This window comes from Ixodes scapularis, unplaced genomic scaffold, assembly GCF_016920785.2.
Source record: "Ixodes scapularis isolate PalLabHiFi unplaced genomic scaffold, ASM1692078v2 PGA_scaffold7__128_contigs__length_106722199, whole genome shotgun sequence".
NCBI classification, from domain to species: domain Eukaryota; kingdom Metazoa; phylum Arthropoda; class Arachnida; order Ixodida; family Ixodidae; genus Ixodes; species Ixodes scapularis.
This window is the reverse complement of record NW_024609882.1, coordinates 93655764-93675479: the sequence shown is the minus strand read 5'-3', so window position 1 is coordinate 93675479 and position 19716 is coordinate 93655764. Positions and strand designations below refer to the sequence as shown.

General features: G+C 42.2%; 1 protein-coding gene across 1 annotated transcript in view; it reads right to left on the bottom strand.

Moving 5' to 3' along the window:
- The window catches only part of LOC120842197, a 57135-nt gene that overhangs the window by 22598 nt on the left and 14821 nt on the right, over positions 1–19716 (bottom strand). The window contains exon 2 of the mRNA XM_040213209.2: positions 16940–17065. Coding sequence (XP_040069143.2) covers positions 16940–17065 — 126 coding nt within the window. The remainder of the gene's footprint in view (positions 1–16939; positions 17066–19716) is intronic.

Here is a 19716-nt window from a genome sequence, read left to right as displayed (position 1 = left end):
TGCAAACTTTCGGCTCCAACTTTGTGTTTGACGAGTTTAGGGCCCCTGGGGCCCTAAACTCGTGGAACAAAAAGTTCGAGCCCGAAGTTAGCGGAGCGCGCCGATTGGACGCCGCCGAAAAAAGCGCCAAGTCATCGTCGGGATCGTCCAATCGGTGCGTTCCGTGAACTTCGGCCCAAACTTTGTGTTCGACGAGTTTAGCACCCCTGGTTGAGGAGCAGTAATTCTTTGTCTGATAAAGATACAGAGGATGTGCTGACACACTGCAGACCTAATCTAAAAATTTCTTAAGCCTCTAATATTTCCCTGTGATTTTGTTTTGTTTCTACTTAGTAAAGCACAGCCTGCAAAAAGTGTAATGCAGCCATTACCTCAGCAGCGCATACCGATATGCCCTGATACGACACTCTACGTTGTAGATAGTGTCGTATCAGTACCTACGTTGTAGATAGTGTCGTATATCCCAAATGTTCATTCAGACAGCGACCCGTCTGACCCACATAGTGACGCCCACATGATAATGGGAGTGAATAAACGACCTCTTCTAGAAACACACTCAACGAACAGGTTTTCAGCTTCTTGGGGAAGCTGCGTCCGCCTTTCGTGTTGAAATAGAACCCTATCGAAAGACAGCCCTCTGTTGGCAGCTGTGGAATCCCTTTGCAATGGCGGACAGAAGCCGTAGCGTCACGACGCAGTTTATGTGTTGGGTTGCATTAGAAGGCAAAAACACAGCCACAGAAAAAGGTGATGAGCCCAGTGACGTTGCACTTTCGACACTGTTTGATTCACTCGTTGGGTCCTAGCGTTGACCGCTCTCAGACGCTCGCTATCTTATGGAATGAATTTCCGCGGTGTCAGTTCTTGCGCCATTGTGCAGTGGTTCCTACCTTCTAATAAGCGGCACGTGAGTTCGAAAGTGTTTTTTTTTTTAAGTTTAGCTTGTTGCACAAGCTGGCTAACTGCACAGAGGCTGAAAAAACGTAAACCCCGCGTGGATGCAGGCATGAAAATACAATTACTTTTTTCAATTTTTTTCTTATTCTGTACTCTCGTTCCGTCATTATAAGGTGGTTCAAGTCACCAGGCTCGATCTAAGTGGACCGTAAAAAAAGACGCCTGCACGTAGCCATTTAAACTTTTTGTCAAAGGTGTATTTCACACGTCGTTTTTTTTTTTTTTTTTTTTTTTTTGAAAATTACAAAGCGTAGTTTTCTTTTAGAAAAAAATAGGGCCAAGAAATTTGGCAGGGTCTACGGCGGGAGGCGACGGAGACGACCAAGTCCAGTAGCGGGGTGTGTTTGGCGTTCGCATTGATAGATGGCGTCGGGAGCAGCGTCTGAAGGTGCAGCCCACTGATCTCAATGACAATTGCTGGATCGCGTTTGCCCGCTCTGCGAATGCGGTCACTCGCGGCCATATTTAGCTAGAGTTATATTACCTCTAGCCAAGGTACAGCTCCTGCAGCCACTGTAATCCATCCATGGCAGACAGCGTTTTGGCAGGTGTGGTGGCAGGCTGCCGTCAAAATAGGGTGGATGATATTTCGTGCTTGATTGAAATTGTTTGACGAAACATGTTTTTGAAACCCAGCGTGAACGGTAGCCCGATCTTTGAGGACCCGGTGGAAGTTTCACGAAATCGCAGCACCGGGGGAAAAGCAGCACAGCTCGCATCGAAAGTCGCATCAAAATTAGCATCAAAAGCAGACGCCGGTACGGAGTCTGCTTTCGATGCGAGCTGCGCTGCTCTCCCCCGGTGCTGCGCTTTCGTAGAACTTTCTCCGGGTCCTCAAAGATGAGGCTACCGTTTACGCCGGGTTTCAAGAGTCTGCGTCGTCGAACAACTCGAATCAAGCACGAAATATCTCCCACGGTACGGTGTACTAGATCAACGGCTATTTTATGGCACCCGCCGCCATTGCGCTGTCCGCCATATTACTATGATGGCTAGAGATGATATAACTCTACCTAAAGATGGCCGCCAGTGACCGCATTCCGGTCCATAGGAGGAGCTGGTCAAACGCGATCCGGCAAATAGACATAGAGATCAGTGGTGCAGCCGACCAGCGAAAGATAGCAGACGACACGCAGACGAAATCCGTTGGCAGTAAAAGCACCGTCGTTATGCAGACGCGTTTTTTTTTTTTTTGCTTCAAGTTTTGCTTTTATTGTCTGCATTTATTTTTTAATCGAAGGTACATTTCAAAAAGATTATATTCAATTTAAAAAACCGTGGTGGTCGCGAGCCGTCACGATAAGAAGGTAGCGCCATCTATCAATACGAACGCCAAACGCACCCCGCTCCTGGACCACTCTCGTCTGCGTTGCTTCCCGCTGTTGACCCTGGCCAGTTTTTTGGCCCGATATTTTACAGAAACGGAGCTACGCTTTGTAATTTTACAAGAAAAAAACCAACATGTGAATTACACCTTTGACGAAAAGTTTAGTTGGCTACGTGCGGGCGTCGATTTTTACGGTCCATTTTAGATCGAGCCTGGTGACTTGGACCACCCTATATGTATATTCTTCATCTTGTTGAGGTTGTTCTCGGGTACTGCTGATAGAAAAGTGACCGGATCAATATGGTTAAAATTGCACATTAATAGAAAGGAACAGAGGGGAAAATAGAGACAAGCGCGAACTCACAAATCGTTGTATTGAAAGAAGAAAAAAGAACACGCGGCAGTATCAGCTCGAGCCGAGCACTCTGGCACGGGGGCACCCGAGCACGCGGAGGGCACACAGTGTCAACAAGATTTAAACGATTGTAGAAATGCGATTTCCTTGTCGGCTAATAGAGAGTTTTAGAATAGCGTAAAGACCCTTGCGTCAGCACTGCGTACAACGCAGGCAAGCTGCGGACAAAATGCTACGGAGCGCGTCGAACAAGCTCTTTTAGTACAGCGGAAGGCAAACGGATACGTAAAGACTTGCAACGCCATCTAGATATGCTCCTGCAAACTGCTTCAAACAATCCAATGCGGGTATTGGGTCAAACCAATCCAACGCCGCGAATCTCCTCACTTTGCTGCGAAGTGCGTGAACCTTTCAGGGTGCCTGTTGTGAATGTGTTTTGTCTTTTTACTTTAGGGCTGTGCGACCAACAGTTTGATCTATGGTTTCCTCCCGTTTGTTGTGAGATCCCTACTATCTTATGTTGGCCTCGTCATTTGCTTTGAAGTATGCCAGCAATAGGTCGCACCGCTCACGTACCGACCTCACGGTAAACACCAATTTGGGCTCGACGGCGTCGCCAACGTTCTTGGCTATCGACACCCATATTTGTGGGCACTCGAAAGGGTTCGTCGAGTTGATTTCTTTGAGGACGTTGAGGTCGTCTTCAATGATGAAGGGAGCCCGTGCAACGAGAGTAGCACTTCCACTGGTTTGCCTCACCGCCTTCCATTTTTAAAACTAGTCTCGCGCTCTCTCGTGCGCGACGAGAGCACCGAGAATGGCACGTAAGGGACCACTACGTACGCTCGCCAAAATCGGTAGCGAGCGACGTACGCATAGCTCGCTGCAGTCCGTACGTAGGGCGCTTGCGCAGTGTGGAGGACACAACGTTAACCCTAAAGTTGGGGGTTTGCGTTTGCTCCTATACACAATACTAAAACGTTTATGTCACAGAAGGTTGGCTGACACAACGGTGAAACAGGCGGAGAATATTAAAAGCTTCAGAAATTCCCTTAATGTGTTTTTTGTGGAATCTGCCAATCGTAGAGTTGTTTTGTAAAATGTTTTACACTTACACGCTTCACAATGCAGTGGTCGGTGACCCCCCCACCGTGGAATTCAGAGAAAAATTGTTTTCCCTTAACCGGTAATTCACAGGCCATCCTGTGTGTTCTACGTAAATTCAGTTTTTTTTTGTTGTTTTTTTTTTTTTTTGGGGGGGGGGGAGTGGGGCTTACGTCGCCAAGTGGACTTTGTAGCTATTGGCTACATCTTTTAGATTGTAGAAAATAATGTGTATACACGGAACCACCACCACTGTTTTTGTTGAAAATAGGTGCAGCTTATATACATTTTTTTACTTTTTTATCTGTGTTCCTGGAACCTCAGTTTCACCGGATACCTCGCTGACTTGAGTCAATGCTTATTGGGTGATTTCATTTGAATTCGACCAAACTTGTCGGGGGGGGGGGGGTCTTTAGATTTAATCGTAAAAAATATATATGATACCCGAATCCTTGTGATGAAAGAAACTGCCTTTGAAAAAAATTAGAATTGTATAGTTTGAGAGAAAAAAATTCTGAGGCGCTGCAGGGTAGAACACGTCAAATTCCCAATTTGATTTTATCTCGACTTTTGCCGCCATTTACAAAATATCGAATTCTTGCAGAATTATTATATTTATTACGCAATATTTACGCAGACTTGGCTATTTTTGGAGGTAAATTTCTGTCTTCTGTTATTTTAAATTAATTTTCTAAAAAATCTCAAACATGCAACCTAGAGCAAGTGTGACGCAACTTCGGACAGCTATATAAAACGAACGGTAGGGCGCAATGACGTGAGACAGATATATGTGCGTAGCTATCAATGTAAGCTATCGATTGACATGTATTTTCTGGTTATTGTGTTTACCGTGTTGTTTTTATTCTGCCACAAATATAGACAAAGATAAAAAATATGCAAATTTTGAAGTCAATTTTCTCAAAAAAGCCATTTTTTATTTCGTTCATACTTTTTTAATTTATTGCCCAGATTCTGCTTAATAACCGGGTATAAATATTGCTTGACTTTTTTTTGTTGTCGTTTTAGGACAACCAGTTGAATAAGTCATTTTTATCGCGTAATACCAACCTCCGGCTCCGGTATGCGGGCTTCACCGCAACATTGATAATTGGCTCAGCAATATCAGATTTCACTGAAAACTACTTGACCCCGTTGAATTTTTACTAATATATTTAAAAAAAAATCAGTAACGTCATAAAGAAATGAGAGATGGCTGAATTGACGAAGTGATGTCTGCGAAGTCACAGCTTGCATTTTCGAACGTCGCCACGACAACGTTTTACTACTGAGGTTGCACGAAACTTATATATTTAAATTATTTGTTTGAACATTGTGCCGTGATAAACAACAACAAAAGTAAATTTAGTTAACATCAATGTTAACTAGCCTAAGCGAGTGGAGAGATCCAAGACGCTTCATCCGTTTCGATCATGTCGGGTTGCATTCTACGGCACTATCCAGTCCAGAAAAACAATATCCCCGTTTATGCGTTTCGGACAATCTTTATTTTATACAAACATTATCGGAAAATCGGCTCGAATTTTTTAAATTTACCGCATGGCATTCTTTTGCCTATCCTTCATTGGCCCTTAGTATTCCGAGGTACGTGAAAAAAAAAATTGACTACATTTTGTCCATCCTTCGGCTTTTGGACTACTTGTTGCATACGTTTAAATTTTTTGGGCTACGCACAGCATATCGGAAGTTGATTTTCAGCTTACAGTAATCATACTCTTTTGTTGGCAGTATGCAATAAAACATTCATAGGTAACAGTTTAACAAAATCACTCTATTGAGTAATTTATTTGGGTTAACAAGGCACACCTATAGAAACACATAATTTTTCACAGAAGCGCAAATGTACAAGAAGAGGCTTTAACAACAAAACAAAACAAAGCCGTAGATCATCTGAGAGTTCCGCACGTGCACCACAGAGGTTCATGCATTAAGACGAAGATAGAACAGTTCGCTCAAGCTGCACTTCGCCCCTTTCGCGTCGCCACACGTGCGAAGCGCGGATGCCTTTCCGAGTCGGTACGCAACTCCACTCTGTTTTCTTGATTCTGCGGAAGTCACTCACCTCCTTCTCGGTTAAGTTCATGAGAGTTACGTTTTTGACAGGCCTTCCAACCTTGTCCACAAAATCTACTGATGTTCGGACGAGCTGCTCCTCCGGTGAACGGAGGTTGTGCACCGTTGCGTGGTGTTTGAGAAGCCCTCCAACCCCGTCACAAGAGTTTTTACCATGCCCAGAGGCAGAAAATATCCACTTCAATTGGGTATGGCCCACTCGTTCGAACTCATGCAGCTGAAATCTATTTTTAAAATGAGCAGGTGCCCCGTCAGATATGTACGTTAGTGAAGCATAAATTGGGATGTGCTCCTCCAGCCAGTCTTCTATAAGTCTCAGAGCCAGCAGCGCATGGGAAGTGTCATGACATAAGTCCTCACAGACAACGCCGAAGCATTTTGAGCCTTGCGACGTGGATGCCACACACGTGAACACAGAGAGCTGACGCTTGTGCCAGTGGTACTCCTGTATCTCGTGTGGCAAAATTACCGTCCAGTTCTCCGCAAAATCGAAGTGCATGACGATGTGTCTTGAGGTCACACTAGACTTCTCAATCCGTATGGCTTCCCGTTGTGTCCTACGAATAAAATCGTGCGTGGAAAACCTTGTGGCCCATTTCTGTAGCTCTTTCAAAAAGGCGCTGGAGTCAGCAGTCTTGCTTATCAAATTACCATTCTCCCATGTGAAAAATGTAATTTCCTCTTCAGGCACCATTTCCAATGATTCTAAGGAGAGTCTGTCAGTCGAGGGGCAGTCTTTGCATTCGCCTCTGAAACATTCGGACGAGAATTCAGGGCAGAGGCACAAAGCGTGAGTCTCCTCTTTTGTTATTTTTTCTTCTCGCATGCTGTTCAGGGTGGAAAAGCACAAATCGAAATTCGTACAGCACACACATGCACAGACAGTCTGTTCAGGGTTTAGCTTGACCCACTTTGGCCGCAGCGAGTAAAATTTAGTCAGACCTAATTTTGAGTCCGGGTTTGCTTCCTTAAACAGCCTGTACGTCTCTCGGACAGACATTGTCATATACCGCTTCACGACCACATGTTCTTCGCCATCCTTCAGAAGCTTAACAGCATCTTTTTTGTTTGGGCTCTGCCGAGAACAGTCGAGATCGTCGTCGGTGTAATATTGCGTGGCTGCCCGTATGGTGTCCTCGCCTATGCTTCCACCGTGATAAGGCTCCGGACGCTCCCATACGCCGAACCGTTCACGAAGCTGCTTTGATTTCTTCAGAAGGTACTTCGATGCCTCAGGAATTAGCCGTTCTACCTCCCTAGTGGCTACGCCCTTGGGCACAAGCGTGAGGAGCTGACATCTCTCCTGGTAAGATGCCGCCTTCACAAAGGCCTCTCTGATGTTTGCCCACCACCCGTCGCAGCCGAGTCATGGTTGATCACTGCGAGAACTTGACCCACTTGGCTCCAAGGTATATGCAGTCGCCAACTTTTTTCGTACCTGTCGGCTGTGTGATCCTTCAATCTCCCGCTGTTTTCTTTCAGCATATGCCTGACGGCTTTTCGGGTTTACTGTAGAAGGCATGCGCAAAGGAGTTGTTTCAAGCCCAGCAGCAGAAATCTCTTCGTTAAGACCTTCCACTTCTTCGTGCTCTTCGATGCAGCTTGCTGAAGAGCTCGAGCATGGATCACTGACAGATGATGAAAGCTTCTCACCGGTGTACTGGAAGCAGTTCTGGCAGAGCACGTCATCCAACGCAAGAGCCGCGGCTTTCGATGGAGGCAGGATCATCTTCAAGGCGTCTACGTTGAGATCGGTGACATAACGAAAACGTCGGTTGCAGTATACGCTTCGCTTATGTCTCTCGAAGTAGTCCGCGCAACTCTTTCTTTTAAAGCTGAAAACTGCAGCCATGACTGAGTTCAAAATAACGCGTTCATTCCTCGGGAGGTTCCGGCTTTCTGCTTTCGACGCAGTTCCGCAGTTCTCTTATACAAATTCATTGCTGCAAGCCCTCTTCTTATATTTTTTTTATTCTCTTATACTAGATGAGTTTGTCAAATATAGACACTGATTAGCGAATCAACCTAAGGACGCCAGAAATGTCATGGTGCGTGTTATTCGCTTACAAGTAAAAATAAATAATGGATAAGAGAAACAGACAGACCATTGCACCAGGGGCTCAAAGAGGACTACAAACATTAGTTCCGGAGAAAAGCGCTGCAACGAAGACACAAAATGATAAGCCAACCAAACCTTCCTTTTTGTTCTGATGCTCTTGCCGACACTGTGGCCATGTTTGTACTGGTGATAACTTGCCACCCTTGAAACAAATAAGTATCCGCAAAAGCTGTATGTATACAGTTAGAACTCCATCGACCGGCGTGATAATGTCTAGTGTTTACTGCATTTGTTTTCTCCTTTTGACAAACTTGACCCAGCCGAGCTACAGAAACTTCGGGCACCAAAGAGTCTCAAGCTTCCGCCCACAAATTTATTGGGAGAAGGACAAGGACTGCTTCACACAGTTCCACTTCGCTGTGATGCATTGCGACAGCCTGTGACGACGCGAGTTCCAATCTAACAAGATTAGTATAACCCTCTTTTAACGGCGCACGCCGAGGTCAACTAAGAGTCGCATGGTAATCTTCATGATTAGAATCGCAGCCTTTTGCTGGCGCTCGCGAAGAGGTTACTGAACCTATACTTCACCTAACAACTGGACCAGTTGCAACTGATGTAACGAACATGGCTCTTTCTTTTGATGTAAAAACAAACATAAAGAAAAGCGCCAGAAAACGTGCATACCCAGCTGGTAAGCAACACACGGGAAATCAATTAAAAAAGTTTGAAAGAGAAAAAAAAATTTGCCAACGCCACTTGCTTTCTGTCATTTTTTTGTGACATTTCCTTTTTTGTAAAAAGTATATTACTAGGAATGCAACGAGGTAAAGTGGTTGTCAGTGAAATCTGATATTGCTGAGCCAATTATCAATGTTGCGGTGAAGCCCGCATACCGGAGCCGGAGGTTGGTATTACGCGATAAAAATGACTTATTCAACTGGTTGTCCTAAAACTACAACAAAAAAAGGTCAAGCAATATTTATACCCGGTTATTAAGCAGAATCTGGGCAATAAATTAAAAAAGTATGAACGAAATAAAAAATGGCTTTTTTGAGAAAATTGACTTCAAAATTTGCATATTTTTCATTTTTGTCTATATTTGTGGCAGAATAAAAACAACACGGTAAACACAATAACCAGAAAATACATGTCAATCGATAGCTTACATTGATAGCTACGCACAGATATCTGTCTCACGTCATTGCGCCCTACCGTTCGTTTTATATAGCTGTCCGAAGTTGCGTCACACTTGCTCTAGGTTGCATGTTTGAGATTTTTTAGAAAATTAATTTAAAATAACAGAAGACAGAAATTTACCTCTAAAAATAGCCAAGTCTGCGTAAATATTGCGTAATAAATATAATAATTCTGCAAGAATTCGATATTTTGTAAATGGCGGCTAAAGTCGAGATAAAATCAAATTGGGAATTTGACGTGTTCTACCCTGCAGCGCCTCAGAATTTTTTTCTCTCAAACTATACAATTCTAATTTTTTTCAAAGGCAGTTTCTTTTATCACAAGGATTCGGGTATCATATATATTTTTTACGATTAAATCTAAAGACCCTCCCCGACAAGTTTGGTCGAATTCAAATGAAATCACCCATGCACCCTATTATTAAAGCTTTCGTCGATCTTATGATGACTTTGCTAAAGCGTTACGGAAAGAGCGATTAAGGGTTACCCTATTCACGAGTTTCGAGTGTGCCGATGCGAAAGGCACTATAGGCTTGTCCCCCGTCCCTCCTCCCTCTCTCCCCCCCCCCCCACCGGTTTGTAACTCCAGCCTAAACGCTCCGGTTAAAAGTCAAGCTAAGGGTAAAACAACCGAATGGACACCCCCAACGGAACTTCATGCGCTAGCCGCCAGCGAATTTAGACAGTCGCTGAAAATATGCAGGATCGGAGACATCACTTCATCGAACACATCCGGATTGCAGTCCCAAGAGGAGCAAAAAATCTTCTATAAATCTAAAAATATTAACTCCATAATGTTTTAGGCTTGCTAGACAAGTTTCGATCAATACCTGCGAGACAACTGTCGTTTTTTCAGCGCTGCAAAGTTAGCTAGCATCTGGGCAAGGTGAACTTCACTTCGAACACGGCAGGCGAACGCAGCAGCTCCAAGAAGCACGAAGCCTGTTTCGTTGAGTGCGTAGACGAGGTCGTTTATTCAGTCCCATTATCATGTGGGCGTCACTCTTTGAGTCAGACGGGCCGCTGCCTGAATGAACGTTCGATACAACGTAGATAGCGTCGTATCAGGGCATCTGGGTGTGCACTGCCGATAATAATAATAATAATAATAATAATAATAATCTTTATTTAATCTTTTCCACATACAATTTTACAAAGATTCATACCCCACATAAGCCTAAGCGGCTTGTGCGTAGGGCAGCGACAGAGCTCTAGTCACTTATAACAAACCCTTTTTTTACATTTGTTCAGTTCCTTGCAAACAAAAAAAAAATGAAAACAAGACATATATACACCTTTACTCCATAATTCTCTACAAAATAACACACACAATACTACAGAATTTAGATTCCGACCCCTGGTAGACTTCTCTTCTGCTTATTGCAGCTCTTTTCTGTTAATAAACCATTGTTTTAACTCACGTTTTAACTCGCTTATTTTTGTAATTTCTATTATTCTTGGTGGTAGCTTATTGAACACTCTAGGTACATATGATGCTATGACTGCTTTTCCATATTTCGTCTTAACCTTTGGTTCTTGGAATAAATTTTTAGGCCTTAGGTTTCTTATCGGGATATACTTTGATAATATTTATCGCTGAACTGATGTTGAATTATAATATTTAATTCCAGTAAGTCACTAAGTTTTTGAATATCCAAATGTTGATACATGTAATGTAAAGGTCTATTTTCATCTACATACAAGTTTTTTACTACTTTATTTAAGATAGAATTTATTTTATCTTGTAAATACTTTGCACAGTGCCCGTATATAGTAATTCCATATACTAAGACTGATTTTCCTAAGCTATGATATATCATCTTTGATATTGGTTGAGGTAAACACGATCTTAGGTGGTATAATTGGGCTGCAACTGATCTAAGTCGTTTACAGATGTGTTCCACATGTTGGTTCCATTTGAGATGTTCGTCAATGTATAGTCCTAGGTATTTCACACTCGTAGTTAGTTTAAGGGGTTCACAATTACAATTTTTACATGAGTCACTATGTATCTTTATATTCCCTTCCATTTGAGTTCGTCTTTGTGGACTTCTAAAACACATCAACTCTGTTTTCTTAGTGTTAATTATAATTTGATTTTCTTTGTACCACTTAACCAATTTGTAAACATCCTCTTGAATTTTATTTTCGGCTGTCGTATAATCTTTATCTGCATACAGAATAACGGTGTCATCTGCAAACTGAAACAACACGCTATTTAAATGAACATTCACAATATCGTTAATATATATATATTAAACAATATAGGTCCCAATACAGTCCCTTGAGGCACTCCCTGTTTTACTAGTCTCTTTTCACTGAAGCTACTTGCTATCTTGACAACCTGAGTCCGACCAGAAAGGTAGTCCTTGAACCAGTCTAATAGTTTGCCTCTGACACCTAAAGAGAATAGTCTGTCTATTAGTGTTTCATGCCTTACTGTTTCAAATGCCCGAGAAAAATCTATAAACAGTGCTAGCACATAATTCCCTTCGTCTAGTTTCTTATTTACGAAATCACTAAAGTCTTCTAGTAGAGTAATTGTACTTGAATTTGTCTTGAAACCATATTGCGTTTTTGTTAATAGGTTATATTTATTAATGAAGCCATTTAACGCTTTATGGACATATTTTTCCATTTTGTAATTAAGGACTGAAAGAGTACAGACAGGCCTATAGTTAAGAAGAGTTTTTTTATCCCCTTTCTTGTAAATCGGTCTTACCACAGCTGTTTTTAAACCACTTGGTACCTTCCCGATGGCCAAGCTCTTATTATACAATGCTAGCAATACTGTCTTAATTATATTTACATTTTCTTTGATGTCGCGCGGTCTGATCGAGTCGATTCCAACTGCTTTGTTTGTTTTCATGTTACTTACTATTTCTACTAGATCTTCCTCGGTCATTTCAGGGAGATACATTGAGTTTCCAATTCTAGCTCTAGTTTCCGTTTTATTTTGGTATCTATGATTGAAAAGTAATTCTATTGATTGTATAAATTCGTTATTAAAATCATTTGCTATTTTCTCATCATTGCAGTATGTCCCAAAGTTCTTTTTGATTGTTTGATCTATTGACAGTCTAGTGTTTCTCCCCAGTACTTGATTAATTACAGACCAACATTGAGATGGATCCTTGGTGTCTTCAAACTTTTTCCAGAAATAATTTCTTTTCTCCTTTTTTATTATTGATGTCACTTTATTTCTTATGGATCTGTACTCTTCCTTGCGTTGGCTGCTTTCTGGACTGCTTTTAAGTAGTCGCCACGCTTTGTTTTTTTTCCTGATTAGTTGATCTATTTCTTTTGTCACCCATTGGTTCCCTGTTTTCCTTTTCTTTACGGTGACCTGTTCAGACGACTTTTTATATATATCCGTAAACGCATTTTTTTATTTTATTGTATATCATTTCGGGGTCTTCTTCATTGGCTATGCTTTCCCAGTTTATCTCTCTCACGTATTTATCTACTTTTGCGTTGTTGATATATGTAGTTACTTGGTCCCTTTCGCTTTCAGGAATACCCAATTCTGGAATTGCTATTCCCACAAAGTAGTGGTCGGCCAATTTTTCAGCAATGACATGAGCTTTACAGTATTTTTTGCTCCTAATGCAAATATGGTCAATACATGATCTTGTCAATTGCAAACCCAAAACTTCTTCTCTCGTAACATCTTTAATCATTGATTGAAGTCCATGTTCAGCCAAACAATTTAGGTACTTGTCTACTAGATTACTTTGCTTAGTTATATCAATATTTATATCTCCAGTAATTATTAAATTTTTCGAATTCTCTATTTTTATCCAGTTATCGATATCGTCAATGAATTCTGGTATATTTCCTTGAGGTGCCCTATATAGTGCCAGAATTTGTATCTGTTCCTTTTCATTCTCAATATCTATTTGTACTGCTTCTGCCCTCGAAAAAGTTATTTTTTTACTATTCTTTATATTCCACTTTTTATTGACCATAACCATGATTCCACCTCCTCGCTTGTTCTTCCTGTTATTTGTAATCGTTTCAAAACTTTTATTTTGGAATAATGCTTCGTCGCAGTCCTTTATGTTCGTTTCAGATATAACTAAGCAATCAATAGAGTTCATGAATGGATCAAGAAGTAGGTTCATTTCACTGCAGAGTTTCTTCAAGCTCCGTATATTTACATGTAACAAAATGAAACTGGTTTCCTTTGCTCCTGGTGAAATCTCTTTCCACCATTCCTTGAGTGATGAAATCGTTTGTTTTCTTTCCATGTCACCCATAGACTGTAGCGGCTGCATTTACATTGCACTTACTTTATTTTTACCTGGTCCCCTTCGTTCTCAATCCGGATAGTTGGTGCGCCTTCTTCTTTTCGCACATACGTACAACCTTCTTTGTGCCAAATAAACCTGTACCCCATGCTTTTTTCCTTCGCTCTTGCGTCAAAAAACGTCTTTCTGTTTAGTGCAGTCATGTTTTCTTAGATAAAAATTGTGCCGGTATCATCGCCGCACCTCAACTTGCTCTTGTTTCGTAGCCACACGTTCCTATCGTTACGATTGATAAATCGCACTATCACCATGGGCGTTTTGCTGCCTTTGTTTGGAACCCGGTGCACCGCTTCGACGCTATCAACTTTTAATCTAGGCACCTCTATTTTGTCAGCAATTTGATTCAGCTTTTCGAGCAAGTTTTCATCCTGGGTTTGCACTAACCCATGTATACTTCTAGATTGTTCATTCTTCCGTACTGCTCCAGCCTGTTTAAATCTTTCGTTAGTTGTGACGTTTCGTCAGTTGCCTTCTCCTTTTCGAGCACGGCGATTCTTTTCTTCAGCTCTTTAATTTCGGTGTCTTGTTCCGCCATTTTCTTTAACACCTCGTCGTACTTGTCCGACATAGTCTGCATAGATTTTTCAATGTCTAGCACTGTTTGTTTTACAGTCATCAACTCATCTACTTGTTGTTTCAGCGGCGTGAGTACTGCCAACATCCTTGTCATTTCTGTCAGTTGTTTTTGTATGTTTGTGGTATCATCCGTATTGCTCCTAGTTCTCACTTTCGCTCCCCGACAAGTTTGACATTTCCAGGTTTCTTTACATCCCGTTTTTTTTCCGCGAAAGGTGCTTTCGCTAGTACCCGAGCAAGCGCCAAGGTGATAACAAAAGTGACACTCGCAACATTTTAACACACTCTCTTTCTCGTTATCTTCAATACTTTTTTTACAGCTTAAAGGAGCTGTGCAACAATTTCAGGGCTTTGCTTAAATAATTGTGGAAGTTGATGCAGTGAACTTCTGCAGTGAACTACAGAAAACAGATTTTGCCTGGATACCCTAGTTTTTACTTAAAAAAATGAAAAAGATCCAGGTTTTTGCCGCCTCTCAACTCGTGCATCGTCTTCCGGGTCACGTGCACAGTGACGTCACTAGAGTAGGCGCGGAGTTCCGGAAAAGTTCTCTCTTTAGAGCCATCAGCGAGCAGCGAGAACTCATCCGCTACCGACTGCGTGACCACCCGTCCTTGCCCGTCCGGCGCTGTTCCCCTCCCCCTCCGGCTTCTGGCGGCTGTTCGCGGTTTTGTGGACCTAGGATAGATGGCGCCACTAAAACTCCGTATAATAAAAGTTGTCGATGATACCAGGGTGTTGACGCATTTATATATACGTTGGAACGACAAGATTTGTAAAAAGAGTTACCTTTTATCGAGCAGGTATTCGCACAACTTGCTATCTTTCTTACAACGACCCAAGTGACGTCACGCCGCTTGTTTCTCATGGCCGCCGCTCGTGGCTGCAGGTCGGGAAATATTCCAAGTTTTGCCTCGCTATTACGCGGCGGAATCGCAACATTGCGATGAAAGGAGGTGTGTTTTCTGCCATTTGTGACACAGTGAACAATATCAAAAGCAGAAAATGCCAATTCTTTCAACGTTAAAATCGTTGCACAGCTCCTTTAAACACCTTTCATCAAGATCGTTTGCTCTAGCCATATTCGTGAACACTCGCAACGGTCAGTCAGTCAGTCAGCGACAGGGATTAGCTCTGAATTTAGTAGGAAACGAAAATCTTCCCACCTGCGGATGCAAGTTCTTTTAGTTTTCGCTCTCGAGCCCTGTCGCTGACTGGCAGCTGTCGTCGGGCGCTCCTCTTTATGATGTCCTGGTGTCGCTCTAGTCGCTGCTCTGGTGGCGGTTGTCCTGAACGGTCCGATGTGGCAGCGTTCCTCCGGTGACTTCGCTGTTGGTGGATCCGCCCCTTCAGCTTCGGCTCTCTCCTTTGCTGTTATCTGCGGATGCAAGTTCTTTTAGTTTTCGCTCTCGATCCCTGTCGCTGACTGGCAGCTGTCGTCGGGCGCTCCTCTTTATGAAGTCCTGGTGTCGCTCTAGTCGCTGCTCTGGTGGCGGTTGTCCTGAACGGTCCGATGTGGCAGCGTTCCTCCGGTGACTTCGCTGTTGGTGGATCCGCCCCTTCAGCTTCGGCTCTCTCCTTTGTTGTTATCTACGGATGCAAGTTCTTTTAGTTTTCGCTCTCGAGCCCTGTCGCTGACTGACTGAATATGGCTGAATTCCACTCTTTGCTGACTTCTCTGTATTAAACAAAAACAAAAAACAAAATCACGATAAGAATATTTGAGGCCCAAGAAATTGGTAGATTGGGGTTGCAGCGTGGTCAGCACACCCTCTGTCTCTTTGTCGGACAAGGAATTACTGTTCCTCAGCCAGGGATGACTAGTCCGAGATTGTGCGATGAGTGATGTCACAATGTTAGCCTTTAAACAATCTGTTCTTGTATATGCTTCATAGCTTGTTTTTGTTAACGTCGGTATATATATTGAGTGACCACGAAAATCAGTTTCAGTTGTAATTAGCGCCGTGTCTGAGTCTTCCTTTATGCCTTTTTTCTTTTTTTGTTTCGATTTTTAACTATTATGAATAAAAGTGTTCAGCGGTATTTATTCCATCAAATCTGCCTAGGAAACAGGACCTCTGAATTAGGAAGTTGTTAGTGGATCCCTGAGCCGACGCAAGCGGAAATGAGTTGACGCTTCAGGAAACAATGGCGCTTAATGACAGGCACGTTTGTCTTGGCGTCACCGCGTGCTTGCGTCGCGCTCGTTGTGAGACGCTGAAAGAGGCCATAGCGGCGATGCTGAGGTGTCTCGTCGCTCCTCGCAGCCAGTAAAGTGAGGTTCGTGAGAATGAAGCCAGTTCAGACGTCGCCGTCAAGACCCCACGCTGTGTGAACGCGACACCGATGACCCACAACTTCGGCCTGGCATATCGTAGCTATCGCGTTCCCTGTACCGTAAAATCAGACAGAACTGCTCATTTTTCACCTGAAATTTAACATTTGGAGAAATGACCCTCTTAATTCATTACTGCTCATACTTACTCCGATCGTTTTTAGCTCTTTTTTTTCTGCACACTTAGAGTTTATATAATTTGTATTTGGTGGAAATGCTGTATGCTTTTGTCGTTATGACTGGATGAACTGATTATTAACTAATTTGTATTTTTGTTTTGGTTTATTTGGTTGGGCACCGATTGTCTTATGCTTTGCTGTGGCAATTCTTTTTCTTCTTTTTCACTCCCTTTTTTTTAAACCGCACGTAATACTTTTTTTGAAGGATCCCATGACATATTTTAATTATTACAAAATTATAAATGATCTGAAATTTTGACATACTAGAAATTTTCCAGCACTTGACCTTCGGGTTTCAAAGTGGGTATCTTTATACCTTGCTGGAGTGTCCCGATATTTTCTGCATCTTTCTATGCATTTCTTATGAGTAGAAAACAACTCGATGCGCTACTTACAATGCTGTTTGGAAGACGCCTTGAAGGGATCAAGAAAATCTAAAATTCTTACCTTCCACTCAATTTCGTCAGGGCCGTCATAGGTTACCGCAAGGTTAGTCACATCATGACTGCCGAGCCTTGTGTACGTTGGATGCTTAGTAGGATTTCCTGCGTAGTTGTAGTTTGATCTGCACACCTGTGATAAAAGAATCGCGAATGTAGACAAAATACTTTCAGTATGTACTATAAGATTAGGCTTTTATGCGGATTCGTACGATATGTTTCTCGTGCCTTTTATTTTGCCTTAAAACGTTTTCAATAGGTTAAACACTTTCGGTGTTTAGATTGATGTATACTCCACATTCCTTTGATATTGACGATAGTATTGACAACGCAGTTGGTCACTTGTAATACCGAAGAAAGGTTTGAACTTGTTTCTTGACCGTTTTCATGAACTACGTCTACATGATGTGAAAAATGTTGTTGTTTTGCGTTTTGAAGAGTGGAACATACACCTTCGTTAAGTCAATTCAACATTTTAAAATAGAGAAAAGCTTGGCGCAGAGCGCAGGCACCAGCGAAATAATTTGAAAATAGTTTTTTTTTAATACTTCAGCAATTAGTGGGTCACTTCTGGGCTTCGCGCCGTATACCGAGCTCCATTTCGAACATGGACTTTTTTGTGACTTGGAATAAAATTCTACATGGACCTCACGCTGCTGACGTAACGCCGCTCGCCACGACCCTGACGTAACGTCGTGCATAACTTTTCCTATTTCCTAGTGTCAGCTGAGACCATCACGTGACACTCTCATGTCAAGTCAGATTGCACAGTGACGTCACATGTATTAACGACGTCAGATTACACCGTGAGTCACGTGATGTCGTGCCGTCACTCGGCACTCTGTCGTCACGTGATTAAAATAAATCGTTTTTCTAAATTATGGCAAAAATGTTCCCCCGCAATAAAAAAGAAATAAAGCTAGGTGAGTGTTAAACCGGCGAAATCACTGGCGTTAAATTCGGGAGAGCTACATGTTTGAAATTTGAGTGCTCAATTTCGAAAGTGCTCTCGATTGACCAAGAGTCGGTGTTTGTTCATGGCCAAGCAGCCACAGCACGACAGAGAACGGTTCATGCATACACATGCAGTTTCGTCGTTCCCTGGATCTCAAACTTAAGCGCGCGATTTTCGAAGTTTTTTACAATTACCATGAGTCAGTCCTACGTTGTGTCCAATAAAATTGTTCAACAGGCTCACGAAATGTTTTTTTCCTTATTACACCATCATTGGTCCCAAAATGCGAAGGAATTTTCGTCCTGTGTGTTGCTCGATGGAGTACGGAACGGCTATGCGGACTCGATGGTGCGCACTCGTGCTTTTAAGTTGATTCACTCCGTCTGCTGGAAATGACTCCTTAGAGGCTGCGACGTCACAACTCAGGTGTCGCAGTGTTTTACCTTCAGGGTAATGTAAATCTTTACGAATTTCTTATATAGGTTTTGTATAATAAGGAACAACGTTTCATCTTACGAGCACAATAGTTTAGCACAAATCCCTACTTCTTCATTTTACAAAAAATACTCTATAACTTGATATATTACAGAAATACATAGTTGTTACTAAACTAGTTACATTTTCGCCTGAACGTTTGAATATATATATATATATATATATATATATATACAGGGTGTTTCACAAAAGGTGGACAAATTCCATATTTTAAGAACTACTCGCCGCAACAAAAAAAAAAAAGGCTACTTTCGTTTCAGCCCGGGGCCAGGGGCGTATTTAAGAAAATGATAGAAGTCCGGGATAATTCGTGTGTTAATTTTCTTGGCGTAATTAATTTGCTTATTTTTTGTGATTAAAGGCAAGGTTTTAATTAGAAAATTTCCCAGCATCATAGAAAAAGCACTAAATCAACAAAATGCAGAACAATAAAAGACACACGAAGCATATTACGGCTTTCTGAAAAACCTCACAAATACGGCTGGTTTTAAAGTTACGGTTTGCAATCGAAGCGCATCTCGGCCCCGACGGCACCGCGCCCCGTGGAGAGATAGGGCAACCAGCCTCTGCTGCGTTGCGCGAGGACAGCGCAGCAGAGGTTTGTTGCACTATTTCTCCACCGGGCGCGGAGCCGTCGCGGCCGATATGCGCTTCGAATGCAAACCGAAACTTAAAAACGCGTCGAATTTGTGCGGTTTTTAAAGAAATCGTAAAATGCTCTGCGTGCCTTCAAGAGTTTGCAATTTGTTGATTTAGAGTTTTCCGATGATGCTGAGCAATTTTCTAATTGAAACCATGCCTTAAATACAATATTACAAAAGTTGATTGCGCAAAAATAAATAACAATCTAATTATCCCGGACTCTAATAATATTTTTTAACTAGCCCCCTGGCCCCAAAAAAAAAATGACGGAAGCCTTTCTTTTTTTTTTTTTTTGCGACCCGTAGTTTTTGCAGTATCGAATTTGTAACCTTTTCGTGATTCTTTCAGATTTGTTTAAAAAAGTCGTGAAACCCATATTTATGCTGTTTGTGCAGGTGGGTTATACGGCCAGGCGTACATTACATGGGCGGCTAATCTTGGCAATAAGTCGGCTAATTAATTAAAAGTCGTTACTTAATTTTTCAATTAATGAATATAGACATACGCTTCTAATTAAAAACTTGTAGAGCATCATCGAAAACCACTAAATCAACTATTCTTAGAAAGATATAATGCCGGGGCAGCATTTCACGGCGTTCTGTAAAAACGCTCCATTTGGAAGCGTTTCTAGATTTCATTTTCTCATCGGAGTGCATCATTGCGCCCGCGGTCCTGCTCCCTGGTGGTCGCGG